The sequence below is a fragment of the Fistularia commersonii genome, chromosome 30, assembly GCF_037954325.1.
Source record: "Fistularia commersonii isolate RoL2024-O1a breed Wild chromosome 30, RoL_Fcom_v1.0, whole genome shotgun sequence".
In the NCBI taxonomy this organism is placed as follows: Eukaryota; Metazoa; Chordata; class Actinopteri; order Syngnathiformes; family Fistulariidae; genus Fistularia; species Fistularia commersonii.
In genome coordinates, this window is record NC_141313.1 from 10,500,852 (window position 1) to 10,527,360 (window position 26,509).

Here is a 26,509-nt window from a genome sequence, read left to right on the forward strand (position 1 = left end):
CTAGCCAGTACCGTTGCCAGGGAGATTTGAGGAGTGGTCCTCAATGATGACTTGACATTGAGCTGGACAGACCACTTGCTGAGAGGAGGAATCATAAAGGCATGAAGGAAGGAAGACACAAAGAAAGAAAAAATGAATGTAATTATGCACGAAACTTTGATTTTTTTTTTCCAGATGGATGGAATGAGATTCATGTAGAACTAAAACATTGTTAATTAAAAATACAAGTACATGTCTGATTTTCATTCTCAATCTCATTCAAATTTTTTATATTTTTTAGCTACATTTTTTAGGGAATGTAACTTATGTTATCCCATGCACCAAGAGCCAAAGAACATCCATAATAGGAAAATGACTATATAATGTATTTTAAAGGACAACATGATGTGAAATATTCATCTTAGATATAGACCAGCTGATACGAATGTTATGTAAGACTGATATTATATAGAAAAATTATTTCATTAATCATCTGAAATGATGATTTCTACCTGTTTTATGTGTGAATTTGTGCAAACCAGCAGTCCTATGCATAGCATTAACACGAGCATTAATCAATTTAGCTACAGAAACAGTATATTTTCTATGTGCTCCAGAGCATATCTATTTAATTACATAAAATGTTTTGGTTATAATTTCCGGTTTACAAAATGATTGAAATTAATTAAATTAATTAAAGAGGTAAGTACCTGAGGCACAGACTCCATTCTGGCACAATTTGCTTCATCTTTATGTATGCCATTGTGTCCTGTGTTGTCCATCGGTATAGACCAGCTGTTCTGAGTTCCCTTACTGCAAAATAAACTGAAAACAGGACCCAAAAATAAGTGAAAATACTCTATAAAATACAGCAGTTAATATAGCGGATATACAGTATATTAATGGGGAAAATGGTTGTTTAATGTGGAAAGAAACTAAATATAACCAAAAATATTTGTACTGACCTCCGACGGTATCCAAACATGAGGAAGAGAATGCAGAAGATGATACAGGCTGTTCCAATATGAATGCCGATAACAATGCTCCCCAGAGAGGCCTCACCATCCCTGCACTTGCAAGGACTGTTCCCTCCTGCAGAAAAGTTTCCATATTGTTTAGTATATTTACTATTTGGTACAATAAACTCCAGTGAAAAGTGCTTTTAGGGTTATTGGGTTGAGATCGATTCAGCAGCCAGCTCAGTGTGACAGCAATTTGACTGCCGATGCCCTATATTTTTTTAAACCCATCAATTTATTGCATATTGCATATTGCATGTAAACTTTTTTATTTGATAAAGTAAGAACATTTAACAACACCACTGGCCTGATTAAAAAGCCTGTCCTCACAATGCCGGCAAATTTGTTGTCTATTATCTTGCTTGTGTTTTGTCAAAAGAATTAAACCACCCCTTTCATCAATTAGAAAGTCGATAGTTTAGTACTGAGCAATAATTCTTGCACAAGTGGATTGTTTGACCTTTAGAATTTATGCAAGAGCAGCACTGGCTAATGCAAAGATATCTTTTCAATTCAAGTGATTTGATCATTAGAATGTCAGAGCTTTTAAAAACTTCCATTAGAATTCTACAAGGCAATGACTTTGCATGCTTTGGGCAATGAAAGGAAGTGGAATTAAGTGAAATTTTTCTTCTATTGTTCATGTAACAGCATTTTCATGACATCAGTTGTGATTACCCTGACTCTTGGCACATGTTTCAAAGGATTTATCAATGTATTCTTGAGAATTTTATGAATATGATGTATCATAATACTTCCGGTGCTGTCTCGGGCAGCTGCCTGCCAGAGTTTCTCCTCACCTTAGTGTCTCCTTTTGCTAAATTTTCTGCTTTTTTAATTTCTATTTACTTCTTCTTGCTTGAGTAACAATTTAGTTAAGGAATTTCTGGCACAACAATTTCCTTCGGGATAAATAAAGTCGTTATTACTCTTATTCTTTACTGACTTCTTAATTCCTTCATTCATAACTATTTCAATATTATCTGTTTAACACTGTATCTGTAAAATGCTTTAGTAGCCTCACTGTCTCTTCTCAGAACTAAATTTCAGTTAAGGATAAGTCAAGAAAAGTCATTTGTACAAATGACACTCACCAGTGGTTTCAGCACTGGTCCCCTCCACTGCCAGTGACACGAGCCTCTTAGAGCAGTCACTCTCTCCGTTTCCATTGTAGGCGACCAGTTTGACCTCATAAACTGCACCCAATTCTAGAGATGGAAGCAAATATATTATGACAGGGGTTTGAAGGAAAACAAAACAATGAGGTGCTATGCCAATTGAAATTAAGTAAGTAAAGATATTTTGTCTAATAATATAGATCAAAAATATAAATATAAATACTCTAAATGCAATCTAAAACTAGGATTTTACATGAACACAGTACATACAGCATAATGTAGAAAAAAACATCTACTGAAGTCATTTATTTTCTTTATGAATTTACACAACTATCTACATTTTCTTTTTATTGATTCTTTATGAAGTACTTACCATTCAAGAAGACATTGTATTATCAATTAATTCTTTTTGGCTCATTTGGCCTTTTTACACAATAATCCTCCAAGTTACCTATTTGCATAATGTTTAAAAAGTTTGTCAAAATGATACTTTTGACAATTTTATCCTTTTTTTTTCACATTTAAACTAAATTCAGTTTTACAGTTAAATGTGGATAGTGACAGCAAAGTGCAGTAAGCACAAGTATTGCCTTATAATCCAGGGACATTGTCCATTTAGAAATTGTTTTTATAGTTACAGATATTGTGCTCAAAGGTGTCTCTTAATGGGAGTTTGTGGATACCGCAACTCAGAAACTCACCCAGCTTAGAAATGGTATGAGCATTGACGTGAAATGGCAGCTGGATTGGCCCCTGGAAATCACTCTGAGGAACCTTACGATATGACAGCCTAAAGCCCTCAGCCTTGCCGGCCTTGTTTGGAAGCTCCCAGAGTACCTGCACGGCTGTGACGTTCACCACCTTGGTGAAGAAGGTGGGAGAGCTTGGCACTGGGAAAAGTAAACAGATGGATACATGACAATGAGATACAGAATCCTAGGTAAAAGACAAAAGCATTTCAGAACTTGGGGAACTTAATAATGATACTATATCTATATTATACCTTACAAAAGAAAAAAAAGCAATGTGAATTTCTCAAGGGATGAATTTCACTTTCTACTCATTTCTTGCTATGTGTTAGATACTTAAGAAACATGAACTAATATGATACAGTGACAGTGTCCCTATATTTATTATTTCCAATTTACTTACTGTAAGTAAGTATGTAAGTAAGCTGACTACTGGATTGTTTCGTTACAGTTACATTACATCCTCTGCAACCAATCCATTCTGTTTAGACACTTGCTCTTCCTCAGAAAAACTTTAGATATCTAGTCTGGAACCTGAAATATTCCCCACAAATAAGCACTGAGAAAATGTGACATAATGGGAATGGCAAATCATTTATCGGTATAGAATTCTTTACAATAAAATGATAAATATATGTCATAAACCTGGATTTACAAAGAGCATTTAGAAAATGTGTCAAAAAGAAATCTGCAATCAAATGAAAAACAGGTAATTATATGAACATGTCTTTTCCTACACACATAAATGTATTCTGATAAAATATAGTTATTTGTGATGGTTGCCTCTGTTGTATCTAACTTATAATGATTTACTTATTAGTGAATTTATTTATATTTTGTTATCCATTGATTTTTGGAAAAATTGATTTGTTTTTCTACATTTATTAACCCTCATATTATGTTAAGGGTCAACTTGACCCTTAACATAATATGAGGGTTAATAGAATAGTGATGAGTTATGTTCTTTGGTTGTTTAACAAACAGACCTCTTAAACATTGATTGCAGTAATATTTTTCCCTTTTTAAAATGATGACCTGTTTACATTGCTTTGATTCCTTGGTTTCATGTTGATGCCTGAAAATGTTTGAAACCGTGGCTTTTTTATTTTAGTGTTGAATGTGTTTTCACTGAGCGGAGAATTCAATTACACATTTTCACATGCATTTGCTTGGCATGTACTGAGCAACAACCTGGAAGTCTTATAAAGATATAATTTTTTCTCCAAAACCCTGGGCTCAGTCCAGTGTAAAAATGTACCAGACACTATTGGATATATGGAAAAGAGCCCAAAATATTGATTTTGTTGATTGCATATGGTAAAGGGACATATTTGAAACTTCTTTGCATTTTTGACAGTGACAATAATTGAATGATAATAACAATTTCTGTGATTTCAACTTCATGTGATCATTTCTGGAATGTATGTCCTCCATTCTGCATCATCTTACCGCCCCCTGATGTTGTCGCTATTATTGTTTGGGACTGCTTGCTCGCTCCTAGAGGTGAGTAGGCCTTCAGGTAGAGGGAGTAGGTGGTAGCAGGCTCCAGGTTGATCACATCATGCTGAAAGGTCTCTTTGCTGATGGCTTCCTGTAGTTCTAGACTGTCAGGTTCTGAAATACCCAAATTACATTCTGTATGAGTTTTACAGTAGGGAAATGTTGCTGAGGAATAGTAAGAATCATACATGAGGATAGGAAAACGGACAACATAAAATAGTAGAAGTCATGTGTATAAAATTAGAAAATATGCCTTCCTGATGGCACTTTTTGGTCGCTAACACTCACCTCCAAGCTTGCGGATGTGCAGGACATAGCCAATTATATTGTCAGTGACATTGGCAAGTGGCTGAATCCATGATATCTGCAAGGAGGTTGTTGACAAAACTCTGAATACAAGCCCCTGTGGGGCATCAGGCAGGTCTTTGGCCTGGGATACAGCCAAGCGGGCACTGGCCTGGTTGGTTCCAGCACTATTCTCGGCAATGCATTGGTAGATGGCCTCATCCTCAAAGGTAATGCGCGTCAGAGCCAGAGTACTGTTGAAATATCAGACGGAGGGATCAGTCACATGTTACAGGATTTTTCAAAAACTGAGACTATTATTAATTGCCATCATCGGGTTGGATATTATGTGAATGACAGAGAGGCCACTCTGTAAGAGTTGCAGAATTTGTAATAGTAAGCATTTTTGGTTACTTCGCATTGGACAAAATTATGAGTCAAAACAGGGATACTATCTCAAAATTAATTTTTTTCTGTTTAAGTAAGTCATGGATAACAAAAAAATTAAGTAACATACTTTAGTAACACCCGACTGTACAACTTCTCAATATAATTATAAATACTATACACTAATATCTTTATTGGAGCATGGTATTCCGCTATTTATGCGACATGCTATTTGAATAATATATTTGATCAACAATAACTACTGCTTGTATCTTTTTTAACATTTTACCAATTTTCCCACGGTTTCAAGGAGTTACAAATTAATGCACCTGTATAAAATGGGTAGTGCTACATATTGGATTTTAAAATGGGATGGCATTCAAACCATAATGGAGACTAAAAGTAAATGTGACCTGCTCAAAATATAATATGGAATTGTATTTGAACATTTTTCATGTAAAATATGAACACATTTCACTGGCTTCATGCTCTCAATGCAGGACTGCCACCATGTGGCAACAGCTGGTAAATTATACATTGAGGGGTTCCTCTTCTCATATTATAAACAATACAAATAAAAGCCGTCACTAAAATAAACCAGTGATCAAGTGACCACAAGTCATTTTCATTCCCAATGAGCTTTCATATACCTATTGTTGTTGGTCAACTTGATGTTGTTTCCAGGCATCAGGATCTTGCCATTCTTCAGCCAGATCAGATGAGGTTCTGGAACACCCTGAGCAACACAGGTGAAGACAGCACTGCCTCCTATGGGTTTGGAGACAGACTGCGGCCACTGCAGGAACTCAGGTGGAGCTAAGAAGTGAGAGCGAGAGAGCAGAAAGGAGACAAGTTTAAACCCAGGTGTAGTGTATCCCAAGTCCCTTGGTCACAAAATTCTGAATTAAGCATTATGCAAATAGATAGATAAGGTTGCAAAGAACAACCTATCTATCTATCTATCTATCTATCTATCTATCTATCTATCTATCTATCTATCTATCTATCTATCTATCTATCTATCTATCTATCTATCTATCTATCTATCTATCTATCTATCTATCTATCTATCTATCTATCTATCTATCTATCTATCTATCTATCTATCTATCTATCTATCTATCCAAAACAAAATATACTGCTAAAATAAATAAAGGGAACACTTAAACAACACAATGTAACTCCAACTCAGTCACACTTCTGTGAAATCAAAACAAGTGTAAATTACTTGCTTTAAGGACATTACACCAAAGTTGGGTCAGTCTGTAGTGTGTTTTTGCACTTTAATTTTGAGTGTGACTCCAAATTTAGACCTCTATGGGTTAATAAATTGGATTTCCATTGATAATTTTTATGTGATTTTGTTGTTAGCACATTCAATCATGTAAATAACAAAGTATTAATAACAATATTTCATTCATTCAGATCTAGGATGCATTATTGCAGTGTTTATTTTTTTTTGAGCAGTGTACATTATATCCACTATCTATTTGGTTTTATTTTGTTATGGCTTCATTGAATAGCCCTTGTGGTTGAACTTCACACACAGACCCACACACACACACAAACGACGGTGAGACCAGACGGCTCCTCCCGACACCGAGTTCAATAATAGTGACACAGCAGACATGCATACAAATGCAGGGATATAAGCAAAGCTTGTGAGCCCTAAAGCCCCTCCCCGGTTCAGCCCACACTCAGCATCTGATTGATCTATTGACCTCTACACCCATTGTGACCCCGGACCCCCCCGTCCCTCCCAGGGTGGGGAGTGGATGTGTCAACAAGATGACTGTCTCAATAAGAGCACGTCATCACAGTGGCTGGGGATTTCTCCTTTTTGTTTGGTCAGTTCACTATGATAAGCTCGGAGATGCACAGAGGCGGTATTGACCAGGTGACGTGACCGTTGTGTTTTACCAACAGGACCAAATACAGATGGAATAATTCATGTATCAGGGGAAACAGAGGATAAACAGGGTTTTTTTTTTAAATATAGTAATTATACAGAGGTGGTAAAGTTTTGACAAAAGTAAATGTGGTATGATCCATAAAATTTCAACATATATCTATCTCATATTTTTAAGTCATATTCTTCTAACCCTGAGCTCTAATTCAAAGACCACACATGTCTAATTTTCAGTACAATTCAGTATTGTAGCCAAACAGATTTAGACTTTTGAACCTGCACCCTAAATTTAGATGCTCATTTACTTTGGGAAATGTATTAAAACCTATTTAATTTCTGATCCCAAATATATAGATAATTTATTTTTTTCTGGTTCACTGTTCCTCTTAATTATATTGCATTTTTATCATTATTTTTTTTTTGTATTGTTTCACTCAGTGACGGTACATTGTTAGATTATAAGTGCATTAATTCCCATTTGGTAGGTATTTGCTGTGCTTTTATGATTTCTTACATTTGCTGTTATTTTATTCAGTTTATTTAAGATTAAACTGTCACATGATAGTTTTGTATCTGCAAGTGCAGCAGCACCTTATATTGTCTACAATATTGAACGATACTTCAAGGATTTAAGAATGCAAATAAATTCTACTTGACTGCTCATCAGACATGGACATAGACTCTTTGTCAACTGGGAAGCCTTCCACTCTGCATTTCTTTGTATGTGACTTATTTCTGTTGAAGACCATGGCCAATTATATTAGATATGCAGGCCTCATTGAGATTCTTAAAAACAACTTATTCTGGAAAGCTTCTTGTAAGCCTAGTGCAGTTTTATTGCTTTCATGTGTCTACTTTTGAGCTTGATCATTTGTCTTATTTTTATTAATCTCTCCAAGCCTTTTTATAGAATAGGTTGCCCAACTTTTATTCAATTATTTTCCTTTATGTCTGTTTCTTTTAATTTCTTTTTGTATTTTCATAATGATTTATGTATACACAATTTTTTCATTTTATTTATCGTACTCACTTTTGTTTGTGAATGTTGCATACCAATTTGGAACCCCCTTTGAGGTGCATTTTATGTATGGAATATGCTATACATAGTATTTTGTTCATATATTTATGTGTTGTGAAGCAGAAGGAAGTTACAGTACAATCTTAGACAGAATTATTATAATGATCCATACTATCAAAGTAATGCTTTTTCTTCAGAACTGGAAAAGAACTGCAACTTGTGATGTATGTGTGTGTCCGTGTGTGTGTGTGTGTGTGTGTGTGTGTGTGTGCGTGTGTGTGTGTGTGTGTGTGTGGCCATGACATACCAGAGGGGAATAGCTGTCAACCAGTTTGTTCAGCTGTCCCAAGATCGTGTTAGAAAATATCACACAATCTCAGCAGAACATTCATCACTCGATCAATATTTCGTATTGACCAATGATTCTGTTGATATTGACTTTTTTTTCTTAAGCTAATACATATGGTTAGACTTTGTATTGTTTGGCTGGGACATCTGTCCAAGTTCCAGAATTACATTTACATACAATTACTTATGTCCACCCTTAACTGTGTCAGCCTGGTAATGACGTCCAATGGATTTCTAGCCTATGATGAGATTTATTTTGTCAAATGGACAAACGTAGCCCTACAACAATTGTGTTTAAATATCTAAATATTTTCTATCAAACAAAGCATCTCTGGACATACATTATAGGTGTTTGAGTAATTTGGTTAGAAAAAAATTGAAAGAGATTGAAGTGACTGAATAATATTGTGAGATAGGAACATATAAGTGGTGAAAAGAGCAGCTGAATTTTTTGTATCAGAACCGACAACCTTGTTGTGAAAAAATATTCACTGATAAGGATGAGAAAAAAAATGTGACATTTGCTCTTTAACCGGTCAAGAAATTCAACTGAAATTACAGGAAATTATTGAAAAAAATCTTTATTCTTTTAAAGGACCAAAAGATATATTTAACTTTATTGAAGTTAAGTCTGAGGGAAATGTTTTGAGGCCTCTAGAGGTCAGGCACACCACTGGGGCCAGTGGTTAATCTGCATATGGATGTTTTGAAAGCTGCTCGGTGAGACTATGGGTCTCACGATGAATTTTGTGTGAGAATTGTGAGAACCGTCCCAGTCGTTGGGATCTGCATAATAGAGGCCTGCAGAATAAAATTTCAACCACATTGAGGACGAGGGAGGGGGCGTAAGTGTTTTAAAGAACCGTCCTCCACAGCGGCTCGCCATCCTTTGTGTCTCCTCGTAGTGACACCACGGTCACCATCACCCCTCTGCTGGGACACAATCCATCATCCAATCCTCCATAATTAACCCTGAGACCACACCTCCTTCCCATCCACCCACAACTTCAATCTTTTTCAGTCACATGCCTCCTCCTGGGGTCAGAGGTCAGAAGCTGCAGGTCAAAGTCACTCCCCTCTCTACCTCCTGCTCCCTGTATTGACCATCTTTGCTCTTTGTCTTTCTCTTTCCTGCCTACATTGTTCTTTCGTTACGGCCTTGACTGTGGACACACGCAGACAGATGGGGTGATGTTGACCGTGTGAAAGTCAGAACAGCAAAAACTAGACAAACCAAATCGCTCAAAGCGTTGCACAGCTGAATCACATTTAGTGACTGATTTTTTTTTTCTTTTTTTAGACCAAAAGGTGTCATACAAAAGATTACTACAAGGGCTGGTTTGTCTGGACAAGGCTTAAAACCGTTTCTTCTCTCCCAACCCCAAAAAGACAGAATGCAGATCAATAAATTAATGAATATATATTAGACATCAGGCCTTCGTTACACCAGAGGCCCCGTCACAATGGGGAGTGTCAGGGTGAAGTATCGATTGATCTGCTCAAAGACTTGCACATAACACGGATGGATAGATGTATTGATAACTCCTCTCATTTGTTTTGCATATATATTTTCCTTCTTTTAAAAGCCAAGCTTTTTTTTGAAGAATTGGCAGATACTCCTCCACATAATTTCTGCTTTTTTTCTGTCTCACCTCCATATAAATATACACTGCTCAAAAAATAAAGGGAACACTTAAAAAACACATCCTAGATCTAAATGAATGAAATATTCTTATGAAATACTTTGCTCTTTACACAGTTGAATGTGCTGACAACAAAATCACACAAAAATGATCAATGGAAATCAATTGTATCAACCCATGGAGGTCTGGATAAGAATCACACTCAAAATTAAAGTGTAAAAACAAACTCCAGGCTGATCCAACTTTGATGTAATGTCCTTAAAACAAGTCAAAATGAATCTGTGTTGCTTCCTGAGTGGACACTATGATTTCACAGAAGTGTGATTGACCTGGAGTTACATTGTGTTGTTCAAGTGTTCCCTTTATTTTTTTGAGCAGTATATATAAAACCTAAAATGAATTAAAGCCAAAAGAGAACAACAATAGGGGTTTCAGGGGAAGTTATGTTTATGAATGAATGTTGAGGCCTCTAATTCCAAAATGAGATAAAGACCCCAGAACAATACAGTTCTTAAGTGCAAGAGGAAAAAGAGGAAAAAAGGGAAAAGTTAATATAGACTCTCATCAACACACACACACACACACACACACACACACACACACACACACACACACATGCTGGGTACATAAATACTGTGTTGGTTGCTTATGTATGTATACTTGGGTATATATGTATATGTTTTTCTGCTTTCAGCTTTTCCCCCTCAGGGGTCGCCACAGCGAATCAACTTTCTCCATCTAACCCTATTCTCTGTATCCTCCTCTCTCACACCAACGACCTTCATATCCTTTTTCACTACGTCCATAAATCTTCTCTTTGGTTTTCCTTGAGACCTCCTGCTGGCAGCTACAATTCCAGCATCCGTCTACGAATATAATCACTATCCCTCCTCTGTACATGACCCAACCATCTCAGTCTGGCTTCTCTGACCTTCTCTCCAAAACATCTAACGTGCTGTCCCTCTGATGGACTCATTCCTGATCCTATCCATCCTGGTCACTCCTAAAGAGAACCTTAGCATCTTCATTTGTGTGACCTCTAGCTCTGCCTCCTGTCTTTTTATCATTGTCACTGTTTCTAGGCCATACAGCATCCCTGGTCTCACCACTGTCTTGTACACCTTTTCTTTCATTCTAGCCGATAGTCTTCTATCACATAGTACCCCTGACCCTTTTCTCCACCCATTCCAACCTGCTGGAACCTGTTTCTTTACCTCTTTTTCATACTCTCCATTGATCTGGGCTGTTGACCCCAAGTACTTGAAATCCCCCAACTTCTTCCACCTCATTCACACACATATAATGTGTCCTGCAACGACTAACTTTGATTCCTCTCCTTTCCAGAGCATACCTTTCTAGATTTCCCTCAACCTGTTCCCTGCTCTCAATATAGATGACAATAACATCTGCAATATCATCTGTCCATGGAGATTTTTTCAAGGTCTATAGAAACACAACGTAGCTCCCTCTGGCTTTCTCTGTACTTTGCATTCTCAAAGCAAATACTGCATCCATAGTACTCTTTCTAGGCATGAAGCCATGCTGCTGTTCACAAATGCTGACTTCTGCTGTCAGTCTAATTTCCAGTACTCCAGTACTCCCATAACTTCATTGTATGGCTCATCAGCTTTAGCCCTCTATAGTTGCCGCCATTCTGCACATCCCCCTTATTCTTACAAACGGGCACCATCACACTTGGTCTACATTCTTCAGGCATCATTTCACTCTCTAAGATCCTGTTGAATAATCTAGCCGAAACTCTACCACTGCCACTCTTAGACACTTCCACACCTCCACAGGTAAATCATCAGGACCCACTGCCGTTCCACTCTTCATCCTCTTCAATGCCTTGTACACCCTGTCTGTTCTCTTCAGTCCTCTCAGTATCCCACTTCTTCTTTGCTAAATGCTTTCTCTGTATATGCTCCTGCACCTCCTCATTCCATCACCTAGTCTCCTTATCTACTTTCCTTCCACATTACATACCAAGTGCTCTTCTACCTTTCTTTGACAACACGAGCTGTAGTTGTCCAATCATCTGGAAGCTCTCCCTGACCTCCCAAAGCCTTTCTCAACTCCTCCCTGAGGAGGAGGGATCTGCTCATCACTTGTCCATCCCCTCTAGTGTCTGCACCAACATGTCCATTGAAGTCTGCACCATTTACCACTCTGGGGATATTCTGCATCACTTCATCTAACTCATTCCAGAACTTCTTCTTCTCCTCAAACTCACATCCCACCTGCAGGGCATAGCCACTAATACTGTTGAGCATCACACTTTCAATTTCCAGTTTCAGACTCATAAGTCTATCTGACATTCTTTTCACCTCCAGCGCGATCCTAACATCAAGATAACCCCTATTCCATTTCTCTTCTTGTCAGTACCATGATAGTACAACTTAAAGCTTGCTCCTAAGCTTCTAGCCTTACTACCTTTCCACCTGGTTTCCTGGACACACAGTATATCCATCTTCCTTCTCTGCATCATGTCGACCAACTCTACCTTTTCCTGTCATAGCCCCAATATTCAAAGTCCCTACTCTCAGTCCCAGACTCTTGCCTCTCCTCTTCTCTCTCTGTTTCCAAACATGCCTTCCTCCTCTTCTTCTTTGACCTATATACATATACATATACATATACATATATATGTATTTATATATATATGCATATTCGTGTGTGTATGTATGTATAAAAGTGAATTTCTCCTCTTTCAGGTTTCTAAAAGAAGCAAAAAAAAAAAAAAAAAATCTGTCTCTTTAATCTCTGTGATAAGAATTTTAACAAGTCCCTATCTGTAAAATGCTTTACTTATGTTTTACTGCATGTACTCCAACACACATTATGCATGAAATTACTCTGCTCTGGAATTAATTTGAATGAGAACAACATAAAAAAAAACATTTTTTAAGAGTAACTAAGGAATCAATCAGGCAATGACAGGCGTTTTCTAATTCTTAGAAAGTTTAGAAAGGTCAAAATAGAAGAAATATTCATTCCAGTGATACATTTTTTTAACAATTTAAACTACATGCCACACTTTATTTTAATTGAATGAATGCTTTGCCTCAAGTCAGCATCACATTTTGACTACTGGAATTTGTAGTTCCACTTATATATATAATATATAATATTCCACTTGACATTATCAACATTTTTTTTGATAAGGAGCTGAAATTAATACATTTAGAGTAGACATGTGTCATCATATTAACACATTTAATGTAATAAGATTGTCATTGTTAATATTTGAGATCTGAGTTGATCGCAGAATGTAAATGTTAAGGTTAAATGTAACCAATTGAAGCTGATCATAGCTGCTGCACAATAAAACATTTTTATAACTTGCTACCGTGCATAAATTCATCATGCACTGAGTTTAAAATGACACTCAAGGCTGCTTTTTCTCACATCTTTATTTTGAATGATGATTTTAATGCACATGTATTTACTCCTCAAAGGTGCTTCATTCATAATCTAGTCAGATTTTAGTCATTAGTTCCTTGAAAATGACACCTTTACAGAGGGTCCAGGAACAAGGTGCTAATAAGAGGTGAATAGCCACTGCGTTCTTTCCTGTCCTGTCTTGCCTCCTTCCTCTAACAATGTAACAAGGATACAGATAAGCGATGAGCTGGCCTCAGAACGGGCAATTAAAAATAGCTAATGACAGTGAGAAATATGAGTGGGCTGGGACTATGCCAGATGATGGATGGGACTATGTCCCTTCCTGGACTCTCACAACCAGCTGGTGTTAATGTTCCATCATTAGAAATTAATTTTAGACTCTGGGGTAAAAACAGCATTGTTAATACATTGGCTGGTCCGTGTAATTGTTTGAAGGCTAATACTTGGTTTACAGGTTGTTTTTAATTTTATGAAGCATTAACATCTTCAGATGTAGAGAAGTATCAGTTTGTGCGTTTGTGTGCTTAAACAGAGACCATGTCTGCAGTCCCATTTAAAAGATGGAAAGAGTATTCCTGATGGATTCTAAGAAAATCACACTACATTTGATTTTTTTTAACCTGGCTTGTTTTTAGAGTGTACTTCATTTGCTGGTCTTGAGGAAGAATATCATATTCTGATTCTGATTTTGTCTGAGTAAGAAAACATTTAACATTTAACCAAATAAATTTGCATCCATTGCTTTGTATAGTTATGATGTGAATCATTCTCTGAATTTCACTAATATCTTACATTTGATATCCATAAATCAAAAATATTTTGTATTTCTTGGCTAGAATATCTGAAGCTGGAAAAGACTTTTTAATTTTTTTTTTATTTATGTAATTAAGATAAAGCCTCCTAACTTATCATGAGTTACATGTAAAAGATACAAATAAAGTAACGTAAACAAAACTTGGCATTCTAACCATTTCTGTCTCACACTGATGGGATCAAGCAAGCGGAAAATGTGTTGAAAGGTTTCTGTGACATGTGGATGGCTGCCCCCATCGGGGTGTATGTGTAAATGGCAGAATGCAAGGGTGTGAAAACATTATATAAGTGGAGACCATTTACCATAAACAACATCATATTATGAACTGAGCTAATCAATATAACCTCTGTGTGTTTACCATGAAGAAACCCAAAATATTTCTACTGGCCCAGGTGAGTGCAAATTTCTACTGACCTTGTACCACAAGTCTGCCTAGTGCGGTTCGCCTCATTCTTGTCCCAGGTCTGTTAGCAGAACACACATATACACCAGAGTGCTGAAGAGTGACATCTGATATCATCAGGTTCCCTGTTCCCAGCACTTGGATGCCCTCCACTCCAATGGAACGGCCATCTGGTGTAGAAAAGACAGGGAAATATATATATATTTTTTATCATGCTTTACTAATCCCTTGTAGGGAAATTTCTCTCTGCATTGAACCCATCATGGATGAACCATGAGCAGCTGGCAGCCACGCAGTGGCACGAAATGCTTCGACAGGCTTGGAGCGCGGAGACCGAACCAGGAATGTTCAGTTCCAAGGACGACCGCTCTAAACTTCAGAGTCAAGCTGCCCCTTGACCTGTTGGTAAAAATTAGCTTATTCAATTTATTATATTGTTCACAGTAGTGGAGGTACCTAGTCTACTCCAGGAAACAATTGGCCTTGGGTTTCCAGTGGCAATGCATTCCAAAATGGCAGTCTGGTGAACAGTGAGGGTCAGATTCTGGGGTCCGGACAGAATGACTGGCTCTTTGTAGGTTCTTGGGGCTCCACCTACAAGAGTAGGATAAAACGTGAGATTTCAAACCAAGGAGCAATAGAGATCATACATAATTAAACATGAATGGAAAATTATCAAAAATGTTGGCAAGAGACTTTTGACACTGAGACTCTGAAATTGTCAGGCAAACATTGAGGCTGTAAACTGAAAAAAAAATAAAAACTTTGGTTTCTGGTAACATGGGGCTCAGGGAAATCCAAATTGTCGTTGATGGTGAGGGGCTTTCAAGCCTGTGTAAAAAGACTACAGGTTTGGAACAACAGTAGGGCTTCACCTACCTGTTATGTTGAGCATGGCCTCGTGACTGTAGCGCGTATTGGCAATATTAGTTGCGACACATCGGTAAATTCCTGCATCGGACTGCCTCGCACCTGTCACTTGGAGGATCCCCATGGGCAACAGAGTGTACCTGGAGCGGGGCAGGGGGGAGTGATGAGGATTGGGGACAGTGATTTAAGGCTTTTATCACAGGAAGTCAGGGCAACATTTATCCCCATTCCAAATGAGACGAAAGTTCAAAAATGTAAAAGAAAACATGGCTTTCTCACTCAGATGGGCCAAAATTGGATGAATGTCAGTCAAATTAGTTCGTATTGTTGATATATGAGTGTTATATGGACACTTATAATTCATATAAATAATAAATGAAAATGTTTTACTTATGTTTATGATGACAGTCAAAAACATACTTGAAATAACAAGCCCAACAGCATGCTTGACATTGAAGTCACAGACAAAATTTGAATCATGCTTTAGTCTAAACAAACTTTGAACTCTTCTCAAGTCATTTGATCAAAAGTTACATTGGTGGAGAAAAATTAGGAGGAAAAACATCCCCCGAAGAGTCCAAAAAATCATTTATGGCAGGGCAAGATTATGTGTGTCGTCCTTAACTAAACCCATGAGGGACCACCTTAGGTTATTAAAACTAGTGCCTTAGGTAAGACATCTTACCTTTACCAAAAATGGACTTTATTCATTCCAAACAACCCGTTCACATCCATTGGAAGCCCTTTTGTAACCCACTATAAACAGTAACAATAATACTATGTTTCACATGCTCCATCCTTAGGTTACTGAATTCATGCTCATTGAAATGTAACAGGGGCCTTCCTCTTGCCAAATGGAATAATATTAAAAAGATTTTAAAAAATGTTTCAAAAATGTATTATTCAAACATACCAAGAGAGCTATCTCATTTCACTATATTCTGTGGTCCCCTAATTAATAAAACATTTCCTCCTCTGAATTTTACAATTTTGAAGACTAGCTAATGCAGGCACTGCACAATGAATGCCATATTACTGCATCATGCAAACAATAATGAAATTCACAGAACACAATATAACACAGTTGAAGATAGCCATAAGTTATACATACTTGAATAATTAAGAATAAATATTGAATGGAATTTCACAATTTAAAAACAAGTCATATTAGTAATATAAAAATGTCTAAATGAGATAAAAAGGATTAAAAACATTATTTCATATTGTTGGTAAATTAATATGTCATTTAGTTTAATAGTACTGTTGCTCTAGGAAGTGGTAGATCTATCAGCCAATCATAACGCTGATATCGATTTTGTACCGGAAGTTACGAGTGAAAAAAAAAACAACAACCAAAAAACATGATATAGAAAGTCATGCGGTCGAGTGAGTGAACAAAGAAGGGAACAAATTTTAGGTATTTCTGACGTTTATTTTGTCATCCGAAGTGTTTCATTTAATGTCTATGTTGATGGACTGTAGTTACTTTGAACATTTTCCTGCTAAGTTGGATTGCAGGAGAAACGGTGAACTGTGGCGCCCATGCGTCCCTTAAAAGAAAGATAACTAGTTTGAAACAAAATAACTTGCTGCTTATAGATTTAAAAGTAAGAACTGAATAAGAACCTATGATGGACAGAGACTGACACAGAATTAAACTAGAGCTCAATACTACATACTAAAACTAAATAAGTTTAAATCTATTGAAGAATAAGAAATTCATATTTTTTTCTTCAGTTTAAGGGCACAAGGCTTGAAAATGAAAGTCATATTTGTATGCCTATGCAAATGGTTTTGTTACTTAGTGTTGTGTCTGTAAATGTCTATTTGGTACCGACTTGTAATTACTGCTATTTCGAAGTACTTCAATTCTTTTGATAAACAAGACGGGATTTAAACTAATTATTGGTCTGTGGTGTCTCATTATCTTTAAACGATTCATCTGCTGGCCCAATTTGTTGTAAGTGCTACAATAACTTCACCATCCTCCAACTTTTACCCTCCCCCTCGCTCCTATATGCAGTAAGATGTGCAGAGCCCAACTTCAGCTAGTGATATCCTGTTCAGTTATCTGATGTATAACCTTGAAGTTGACCAAATACAAATTTAATCAGGGTGAAATCTGTTGACGCTCTCAGATTGAAAAGCAAAAATGGGAGTACAATGTCCTGGTCTTCAAGATACTATGTGGGGGTTCATCCAGGAGAATGGTTTGATGTCCCCTTTTAAAGCTACTTGATACAGTGGTGAAATGCCAAATGTTTTTATCATATATATATCATATATTAGAATTTTCGCAATGAAAAACAATTCTCTCTATCCTTCTACTGAGTCTTTGTGATGCCACGCTCTCAAGGAAAAAGTGGCTTAGAAAATAATGTTGAATATAATTGTGTACACAACATTACCATAATCTGTGATTTTGCATAAGCACGTTGCCTCTGGGTTTTGTCTCTCTGCCATATTCATCCAAAAAGCAGCTGATATTAGCTGCTGTTTCTGGCCTACAATCAATGTATCAACTTACCACACACTACACCATCATATCAAATGTGGAGAGTGGTCACACTTGGGCACCTTTCGCACCAGGTGTTTGCTCTTCATGGCCACCAAAACTAGTGGTGAATATTATCAGCATTTCTACATGACAATAACTTTATGACTGTCTTGTGATTTATGTTTTCATATTATTTACTAAGGTCACTTGATTCATTTTTTTTGTGTTTTCCACATCATCATCATCATTGCAATTTTCTCATTTTTCTTTGCATACTCCTCAAACATACTACAATATGTGTGTGGATCATATTACCTGTTGTCAATGGTGCCAATTGCTACTCTGTTTCTCTCCCAGGTGATATTAGCTTCGGGCACTCCATTGATCTGACACTGGAAACGAGCGACACCTCCCTCATCCACTGACATGGACATTGGGTGGGTATGGAACTTGGGAAGCGCTAATGAGGAAGCACAAAGATTAGCCTGATCAAAAAAGTGCATGGCAAGCAAGGGGGTAGTCATATGAATGTTTTGGAAAGATTTCTGGTGAAACAGTGACCAACCAGTTAAATGCAGGTTTCTGGGTACAGTAGGATTATAATGAGATGATGATGATAATGATGATGAGCAAGATTGCTCTATGGTTGTTAAATCTATACATCTCTTAAACTCTTAGACTATAATCTCTCAAACTATGCATCTCTTGCTCTCTTCACAGAGAATTATTATTGAGATTCTTTTTAGGTATGAGCTCAATTTGTTTACATTGTTTCATATAATTTTATAGTTTTTAGTGTATATTTTTGAAAGAAAAAACAGTATCATTTTATTGTAATGGTATCAATCCATTATCTACCTCTTATCCTGCAGTCAGGGTCGTAGGGATGTGAGAGCCTATACCACCTGTCATAGGCGGGGTACACTGTGCACCTGTTGCCAGTTGTTTGCAAGGCCACATACAGGACTGTCTCAGAAAATTAGAATATTGCGATAAAGTTCTTTATCTTGTGTAATGCAATTACAAAAACAAAAATGTCATACATTCTGGATTCATTACAAATCAACTGAAATATTGCAAGCCTTTTATTATTTTAGCATTGCTGATTATGGCTTACATCTTAAGAAAACTTAAAAATCCTATCTCAAAATATTAGAATATCATGAAAAAGTAATTTTTGTTTTTTTAATTGCATTACAGAAGATAAAGAACTTTATCACAATATTCTAATTTTATATTCTACATTTTATATATGTTATTGACATTTTACCTTATGCTCAGAATGCAGCATAATGTTACATTAGGATGTTTTACATATAACTCTATTGTTGGTCATTGCAGTAGAAGACTGTACCTGGTGTAATTCATACATCTCTCAATGTAATGATAATAATATGAGTTACTTAAGATATGAGTTATAATTCATTCAGATTGATGGTAAATATTGAGTTTCCATTGCGTGACCTATATCCATACATCTACACCTGAATATTTTCTACATTTTGATGGTTGCAATCAATAAAACATACAAGAGATAAAGGGTCTGCAAATGAATATATATCACCATGGTTACTCATTGTATCTAGCTAAGGTCCAATAGCGATAACTCTTTGGGATTAACCATAAACCTCTTGTCTTATAGACATGACCAGAGAGGTGGTCAGTGGAGGTGGGGGTGGGAAGATTGAATATTGTGTCTTATCTATCCATGCACAGTACTGTACTTGGCGCAGATGTGACATGCTTTCCATTATGAAAGGCTTTTTAATAAGCTCCCTGTGACAACAGGAGGGATCCAAGAACACAGGGGAAGAATGGTTGCCAGGTACGAAGCAGACCGTAGGTGTTCACTATGTGAAGAATTGTTTATAACAAAGACTATGGAATTTTTTGATGAAGGCGACATGATACATGTGGTGACTCTCTGTGGGATGGTCCATGCCCCCTGTGCAGGTTTATTGCCCATGCAGGATGTATGTATAAAGACAGTAAATACCACTGACAGTGACTGATTTCTTCATATCAGCAGGGTAGTGTCCGAGTTTGTCTTACCCTTGGTTCTAAATGACTTTATGAAAATCATGATGGTGATTACTTGTTAACTACTGAGCGGTGTCCACTGTGTTTGCATATAATATAGATTTTTCTGATAAATAAGTATTGCTTTCTATGACTCAAAAATGTATCTAAACCAGAAGAGATTCAGAAAGATTAAAAAGTGTTCTTGGAGCCACAGTACAACTGGTGATAAGTTATGGCAAAATGTCGTAACAATGAAGAATAATAGAAAAGAGCTCAATTAGTTATCCTTGCAATTATCTCTCACCCTCATATGGTATATTTTCATGCATGATCTCAAATATGAAACAGATGTACTTGATCCAGGGGAGGTGGATGCAGTTTGGGTTCTTAGCAACTAAAAAAAGAGATATAGTGCCAATATATCTCTATGGGACCTGTTAGAAAAGGAGGAATTATGAAAGTATTCTTTGCTAGACAGTTACAAACTTACAAGCCAGGTGGACTTTGGCCTTACGGCTGACCAGTAAACCATAGCGGTTCTGGGCAGTGCATTCATACTCGCCCACATCCGGGTCAGTCCCTTCTTTACGTTTCTGGAAGCTTTGGATCAACAGTGTGCCATTCGCCAACACATTGATCCGTGAGCCAGTAAGTAATGGCACGCCATTTTTCCGCCATGAGACCAAAATGGGTTCTTCTCCTTGAACTTGACAGGCCAGCATGAGGGGCTGGTCTCTCACTGCAATCACATCACTTGGTTCCAAAATGAATGACAATCCGGACGCCAAGCTGCCACCTGGAAAGTGAGAGATGAGTCATTAGAGATGTGAGACCAAACTTGTTTAAATGATTACATATTTTTATGCTCTGTGGATCCACAGGAATCACAACAAGCAGGATTGCATTGCTATCTTGAGCTGCTTCATGATTCCGCATCAAAGTTCTCAACTGAATATAAGGCAAGGGATTGTAGAAAAGTTATTGGCGTTCAAGTTCCTCAACTTTTGCTACTAAAAGCAATAATCTGACAGAGAAAATAACCTAGGGCAAATCCCATAATCAAATAAAATTTGAGCTGGTTGAGCCATCTTTTTTTCTGTGCAATCAAATCAAGATCAAGAGAAAATTAGATAACATACCAGAGAAGGACAACAAGATTCAACTATCTACAAAAAAAAAAAAAAATTGCCGTGATTCACATGATTTATGTGGTAATGCAGCAGGAGAGTTTTTAGGAAAAATAATGCATTATTTAAAAATTCAACCAGTCTTTCTTCTCAAACCCATAGTCGTCGAGACAAGAGCACAGAGGTTTGCCTGTTGGTTGGATATAAGCTTTGAGAGTCCCTTCCACGGTAACCAAAATACCCATCAGTGGTTACCAAAAACAACAGTTTGATTGATAGCAAATTTGGGGTTCCTGCATTTATCACTTTTACTGAAGATGAGTCACAAAAGACACTCGATGCCAGCGAGCCATCCAGCCAGAGAGGGCAACAACAATGACTGAGCTGAAGGAGAACACTAGTGAGGGTCAAGTTTGGAGATCTTCTATAGAAGCCATAGCCTATTGTGACAATAGTGTTGTGATTATGCTTATTTGCACCCAACCCCCAGTAACCTCTGTAAAAGTCCCATCAGCCACCATGCACCCAAGGGCACCATCTGCCTCTTCTTATGCATCCCCTTCACCCCTCCCATCTCTTGCCATCCATTCAGATCCATCCCTGAGGTGACTTTCCCATGCCACCAGATCTCTTGGTCCTCACCCTTGTCCTCTCTTCTCAGTGACCTCTGTGACACATTTCCCCAAAATCACTCAGTCTTTTTAGGCATTAATGCCGTTGTCTTCTTCTCATGACAAAGTAACAATCTGCACTTGAACTGGCACAATGCCTTATCAATGTCATGACCAAGTCTCGCATCTGTTCAACCCCATGCACCCCTTCTTTGAACATAGTCAGCTGTGTTCCAGCCTTGATTGTCTTGCAGCTTCAATCCCACGCAGAGAAGCCTGCAGTTGAACTTGACTTTGTTTTTCTGAAATATCTATGCTTTCTTGTTTTCATTTAAAAAACTAATGGGCATCACAGGGCCTGCAGACACTTGCTTTGGCATACAGAAGGCTGATTTATATGACTTAAAGTTAAACTTGAGTTAAAGTTGGTTCAGGTTTTCTTTTACCAGTGAACAAGTTTACATACTTGTGCTCTTTTTAAATTTGTGTGAATAATTTGGAAGTTAGATGCATCATTTGTGTGAATAACTGGCGACTGATCCAGCATGTACAATGCCTCTTGCCCAATGACAGCTAGGATAGACTCCAGTATCTTTAGTGCAGGAAAAGCAGTAGATAGTGGTTGTATGATATAATGCCCAGACTGAAGGTAGAGGTACCCAGACTGAAAGAATAGACCAGTACAAATATGGGACTTTCTGGATGTATTTCAAGAATCAAATTTCAAATTTCAGCCTCAAGACACAACACAACCACTGAAACTGCATGGAGCAACAATGTGTTGCTGCAAACACACCACATAGGTTATCCAATGGAATGGCCCATATGAATAAAAAAATCATAATAATGGGAGAGAAAATAGGAAATGTAATTAGATTATATTTTTTGAACAAAAAATCGATTATTATATATGACCGGTGTATAAGAATAAGAATAAGAACAACTCTATTTATCCCGAAGGAAAATTTCGTGCCAGAGTGACAAGAAAAACATAACAATAAGAAATAATAGTAGAAAACTGTAAACAACTATATATTGTATATATATTTGAAGTTCTGTTCAGCATATAGTAAGGCCAGTTCCAATACAGCCTCACAGCTTAGCCACAGTCTGAGCACATAACAGATCTCCCCCCTCTGTGTGATCTACGCCATTGGCTTTACTGATGTCACATCATGAAATCAGCATCTGCTGTTCTGAAATTGAAAGCTTTCTCATCCAGCAAATGTAGCCACTAGAGAGGATTCTGGGTGCTCTAGTCAGCTGTGTCTGGATGAACTGATAGGGACCCTGACCCCCCCCGAGTATGCTATCCCTCAGGGCTGAATAAAATTCAGGTTTCCCAGGGGTGAGAAGCATTGCATTTTATGGTCATTGTTAAGAAACACGTACTGTTGAAACCTAGGAGGGCAGTGCTGATGTCCGATGGAGAGAATACGAGTAGGAAAGGTATTTGGTGAAGCACAACTTCACCTAAAAAAGTGATGGTAGAGATGCATCCCTCAACGATGAATTCATGTAAACAACATTACCTATATCACAGGGGTAGGCTGTTTACGACTCTTCGTAGCTGTGCATTTCACTACTTTAAAAACCCTCACCTTTACCCTGGCATTTTGTTGGTACCAAACCCTTAGCCAGATGTTCAACCATAGCATTGAAAGAATGTTTATTATGTGTTACATTTCTTTCTTCAGGCTTTATTCTCTACAAAAGTAGTCAAATGTTGTTTATGAATGAAAAATTAATGAAGGAACCAAGCTTTTTTTTTTCAACCAAAAAGACTTTGTGCTTTAGTGACTTGCTGAGCTTAATTCTCATAAATAGTCTACATTATCAAAAAGCAATGTAGGACAAGCGTACAGGCGAACAACATAAACTGTTACTCATAGGTGCTTTTGAGCAAACAGGTTGTGCGTTTAAAGCAGTGGCACATAAAAATATGCACGTTCGAATGAGCCAAAGCTGTGTGGGGTGTGATTAAGTGCATTGGGGGTTTTCAATATGGGTATAGCATTATAATGAGATTTTTTTGAGGGAGCGGGTTGTCCAGCAACTCCCACACTCGCACCCTGTGCCTAAAACCCCTGGGCTGTTTAGGGGTCATGAGAGTGTCAGTGTCGAGCAGGATGGATGTGTAGATGAGGGTGGATGGGTAGGTGGGGGCTGTTTGTGTCCAGCCAGAGATAGTCCCTTATCCCACAGCTGCTATTGTTTAGCAGAATGCCGCCCGAGAACTTCACTGATTATTCCAACCCCCATAAAGAGAGGAAAATAAATGTGGGGGGGGATCCTAAGCACCAGAACGAGGCTTATATACCACAATCCTTTAATCAATTCTTTCTCTTTTTCATAACAAATATTTGGACTTGGAAGACTGGTTTGGATTTTTGCATTGATTTGAGCTGAAAAGTAGAAATGGGCTGGGGCCTGGGATTATTTAAAAAAAAATCAATCAATTCTGCAAACAACAACTCTGCAAACTGTCAGTGGGATCATAAAGCATTGAACTAATTGGACTGAATCTCATACAGTACATATTATGGTTGAGTCATTATTTTCCTTATGTCTTCTTTTCTACTGTGTCTGAGAAAATCATGTAGTTGATACAACAAACACGACAAGCATAAAAAACATCTAATATTGTTTTTTCTTCTGTATTCTCTAAAAAGATCTTGAACTCTTCTCAATTTAAAGCAGAGAGCTAGGTAAACGAGACTCTGGGAGGCCTCGTGTTTGGGGCTTCTGAGGGCAAGGTGTTGTAGACTGGCTTTTACAAAATTGTCAAACAATTGTTTAAAAACAAACAGAAAAATACTTATGGTGCAGGTGTCGGTTCGGAGTGTGGGTGCTACGCCTATTACTCGGAAGAGCTCGAAATAATATAAAAAAATAGCTGAAGTAGAAATATCCCTGTCTAAACGTCAGTGCAAACCAGTACCAAGTAGTGATCCAGTATCAATCTGTTTGAAAATGACTGCACCATTGTTGATTTTTGTGGCTCATCTTTTAAAAATGCTCATATTTATCACTATTTAATATTTTTGAAGATTTGTTGCATGTATGTATCATGGGTGAAAAACAAGAGAGCTAATAAGGTATCTTCCAGCTAGGTAAAAAATAGCGCAGAACTACAAAGCTTTCTAACAACAGTTTTTTTTTCAAACTCTGAAATTCAAATTCAAAATTCAAGAAATCAAAAAGACATTTAGAGCTGGGTTGTCATCAGCCAGATGAGGATTGAGGATGAAATCTGAAATCTAATGGGACAGTTAGGAGAGAAGAGGTGTGTTTAACCTAGAATTGAAAACAATAGAAAATCATCTCATATAAGGCTGGCAATAATCAAATTTTTTGTCATCCTAACCTGCATTCCTAATGCAAATGTAACAAATAAAATCAGTTAGGTGTGCCTTTTTTTTTCAAAATGAGTAGATAACTTCAATATTGCTTCCATTACAAATTAAACAGGAGCTTGGAAACATGTGACAGCTGTAGGGGGATTACCCTCATATCTCTAATACGGTCTCAATCAGAGCACAGACTGAGGGCAGTGTTATGGAGATGAGGGTGTGAGGTTCAGGTCACCAAAAACTTAAAAAAAAAAGAAGGGAGAGGGTGCATATTGTGTCCATGGTGACCCTGTCTACAGACTGCAACGCTGACCTAGATGATCTAGAGACCAACCCCCTCCAACAAAGGTCATAGGTTACTGACTTGAACCCCACAATGCAGTCTGAGCTAAAGGCAGAGCCTCCCCCTTCATTTGTGATGCTCGACTTGCCATGCAAAGCTTTTCTTCATGTCTGATAACTGTCTGGAAGTATCTTGAAAACTAAAATAAACTGACATTCAGACATTTTACATGGTTTTTAATGTTTGACATATTTTAGAACCATGTGTTGTAACCGCCTGTAAAAAAAATGGCAATTCGCAAACTTCATGTATCCAGAAAGCACTTCCAAGGCATTTATTGTTTTTGATCAATAACTCTTCAGGTTCAAGGATGTCAATAACATTATTATCTTTACTGAACGATCAATTTCACTGATTTGGAAGTGCCATTATAACAGTCTCCTGCTGTCCCTGTTCTAATGGGATTTAAGAATGCACCAAGAGTCTGATTGGTCTTCGAGGCCAGCTAGAAATTGTGAAAGTGAAGTATACTTACCTTTATACAAAACAATAATTACCATGAATTACATTTGACTATACTTGGTATCCTTGAAAATAATCCCCTCACTCTAAAAGGTATTCTGCTTCAGATGATTTGGACAGGATAAGTTAATTCAGTCCAATTACAGGCTAACAAATTCAATTTTTGACAGAACTTCTTCCTTTGCATGCTATGTGCAGGTAAAAAAAATGCAAACATTCATTTTTATGACAGTCATTTGGCCTGATACAAACTGAGTACCTGCATCAGTACTTGGATTTAGGTGACCTCTAATGCCCCAATTCAAAAATACTCTAATTCTACTTTAACTTGTGCTCAGTAAAACAAAGCAACCCTTTTGGACACATAGATCTTGTTTGAATTTTAGACATATTGCTAAGTAATGTTTGTATTTTTAGTATTTAAATATTACCAAAAACAATAGCTGGGGCTAAGTTTCCTCAGTTCCTCCTCACTCACTTTGGTCTGACAGCTGAGCTGAAAAAGTTAATACAGAAGATGATATGTACTTACGTGTACACAACAAGGCAACCAGGCAGATGAGTAAGAGTCTTGAATTCATTTTGCTGGTCTTCACTTCAGTCTTTTGATGTCAAAAATTCTGGCCCCCGGAATTAAGGAGACAAAA

The 26,509-nt window shown here is 37.3% G+C and overlaps 1 protein-coding gene across 1 annotated transcript; it reads right to left on the reverse strand.

Moving 5' to 3' along the window:
* On the reverse strand, nt 1–26,509 carry LOC147216398 (immunoglobulin superfamily DCC subclass member 3-like). Its single transcript, XM_086177753.1, has 14 exons — nt 26,395–26,509; nt 20,457–20,762; nt 18,260–18,404; nt 15,457–15,587; nt 15,034–15,171; nt 14,589–14,747; nt 5,688–5,853; nt 4,654–4,904; nt 4,315–4,479; nt 2,818–3,006; nt 2,093–2,206; nt 945–1,071; nt 690–804; nt 1–78 (listed from the first exon to the last, which is right to left on the reverse strand). Exons 1-14 carry the CDS (start codon nt 26,441–26,443, stop codon nt 1–3), a joined length of 2,133 nt encoding a protein of 710 aa, XP_086033879.1. The 5' UTR covers nt 26,444–26,509.

Excerpts from the sequence above, each read along its gene's own strand:
- LOC147216398 (XM_086177753.1), bottom strand. The coding sequence starts at position 26,443 with ATGAATTCAAGACTCTTACTCATCTGCCTGGTTGCCTTGTTGTGTACA. Across the intron at positions 15,588-18,259 it reads ATTGGCACCATTGACAACAG|GTACACTCTGTTGCCCATGG; the intron begins GTAATATGATCC and ends GCCCCGCTCCAG. Across the intron at positions 805-944 it reads ATGTTTGGATACCGTCGGAG|TTTATTTTGCAGTAAGGGAA; the intron begins GTCAGTACAAAT and ends TCCTGTTTTCAG.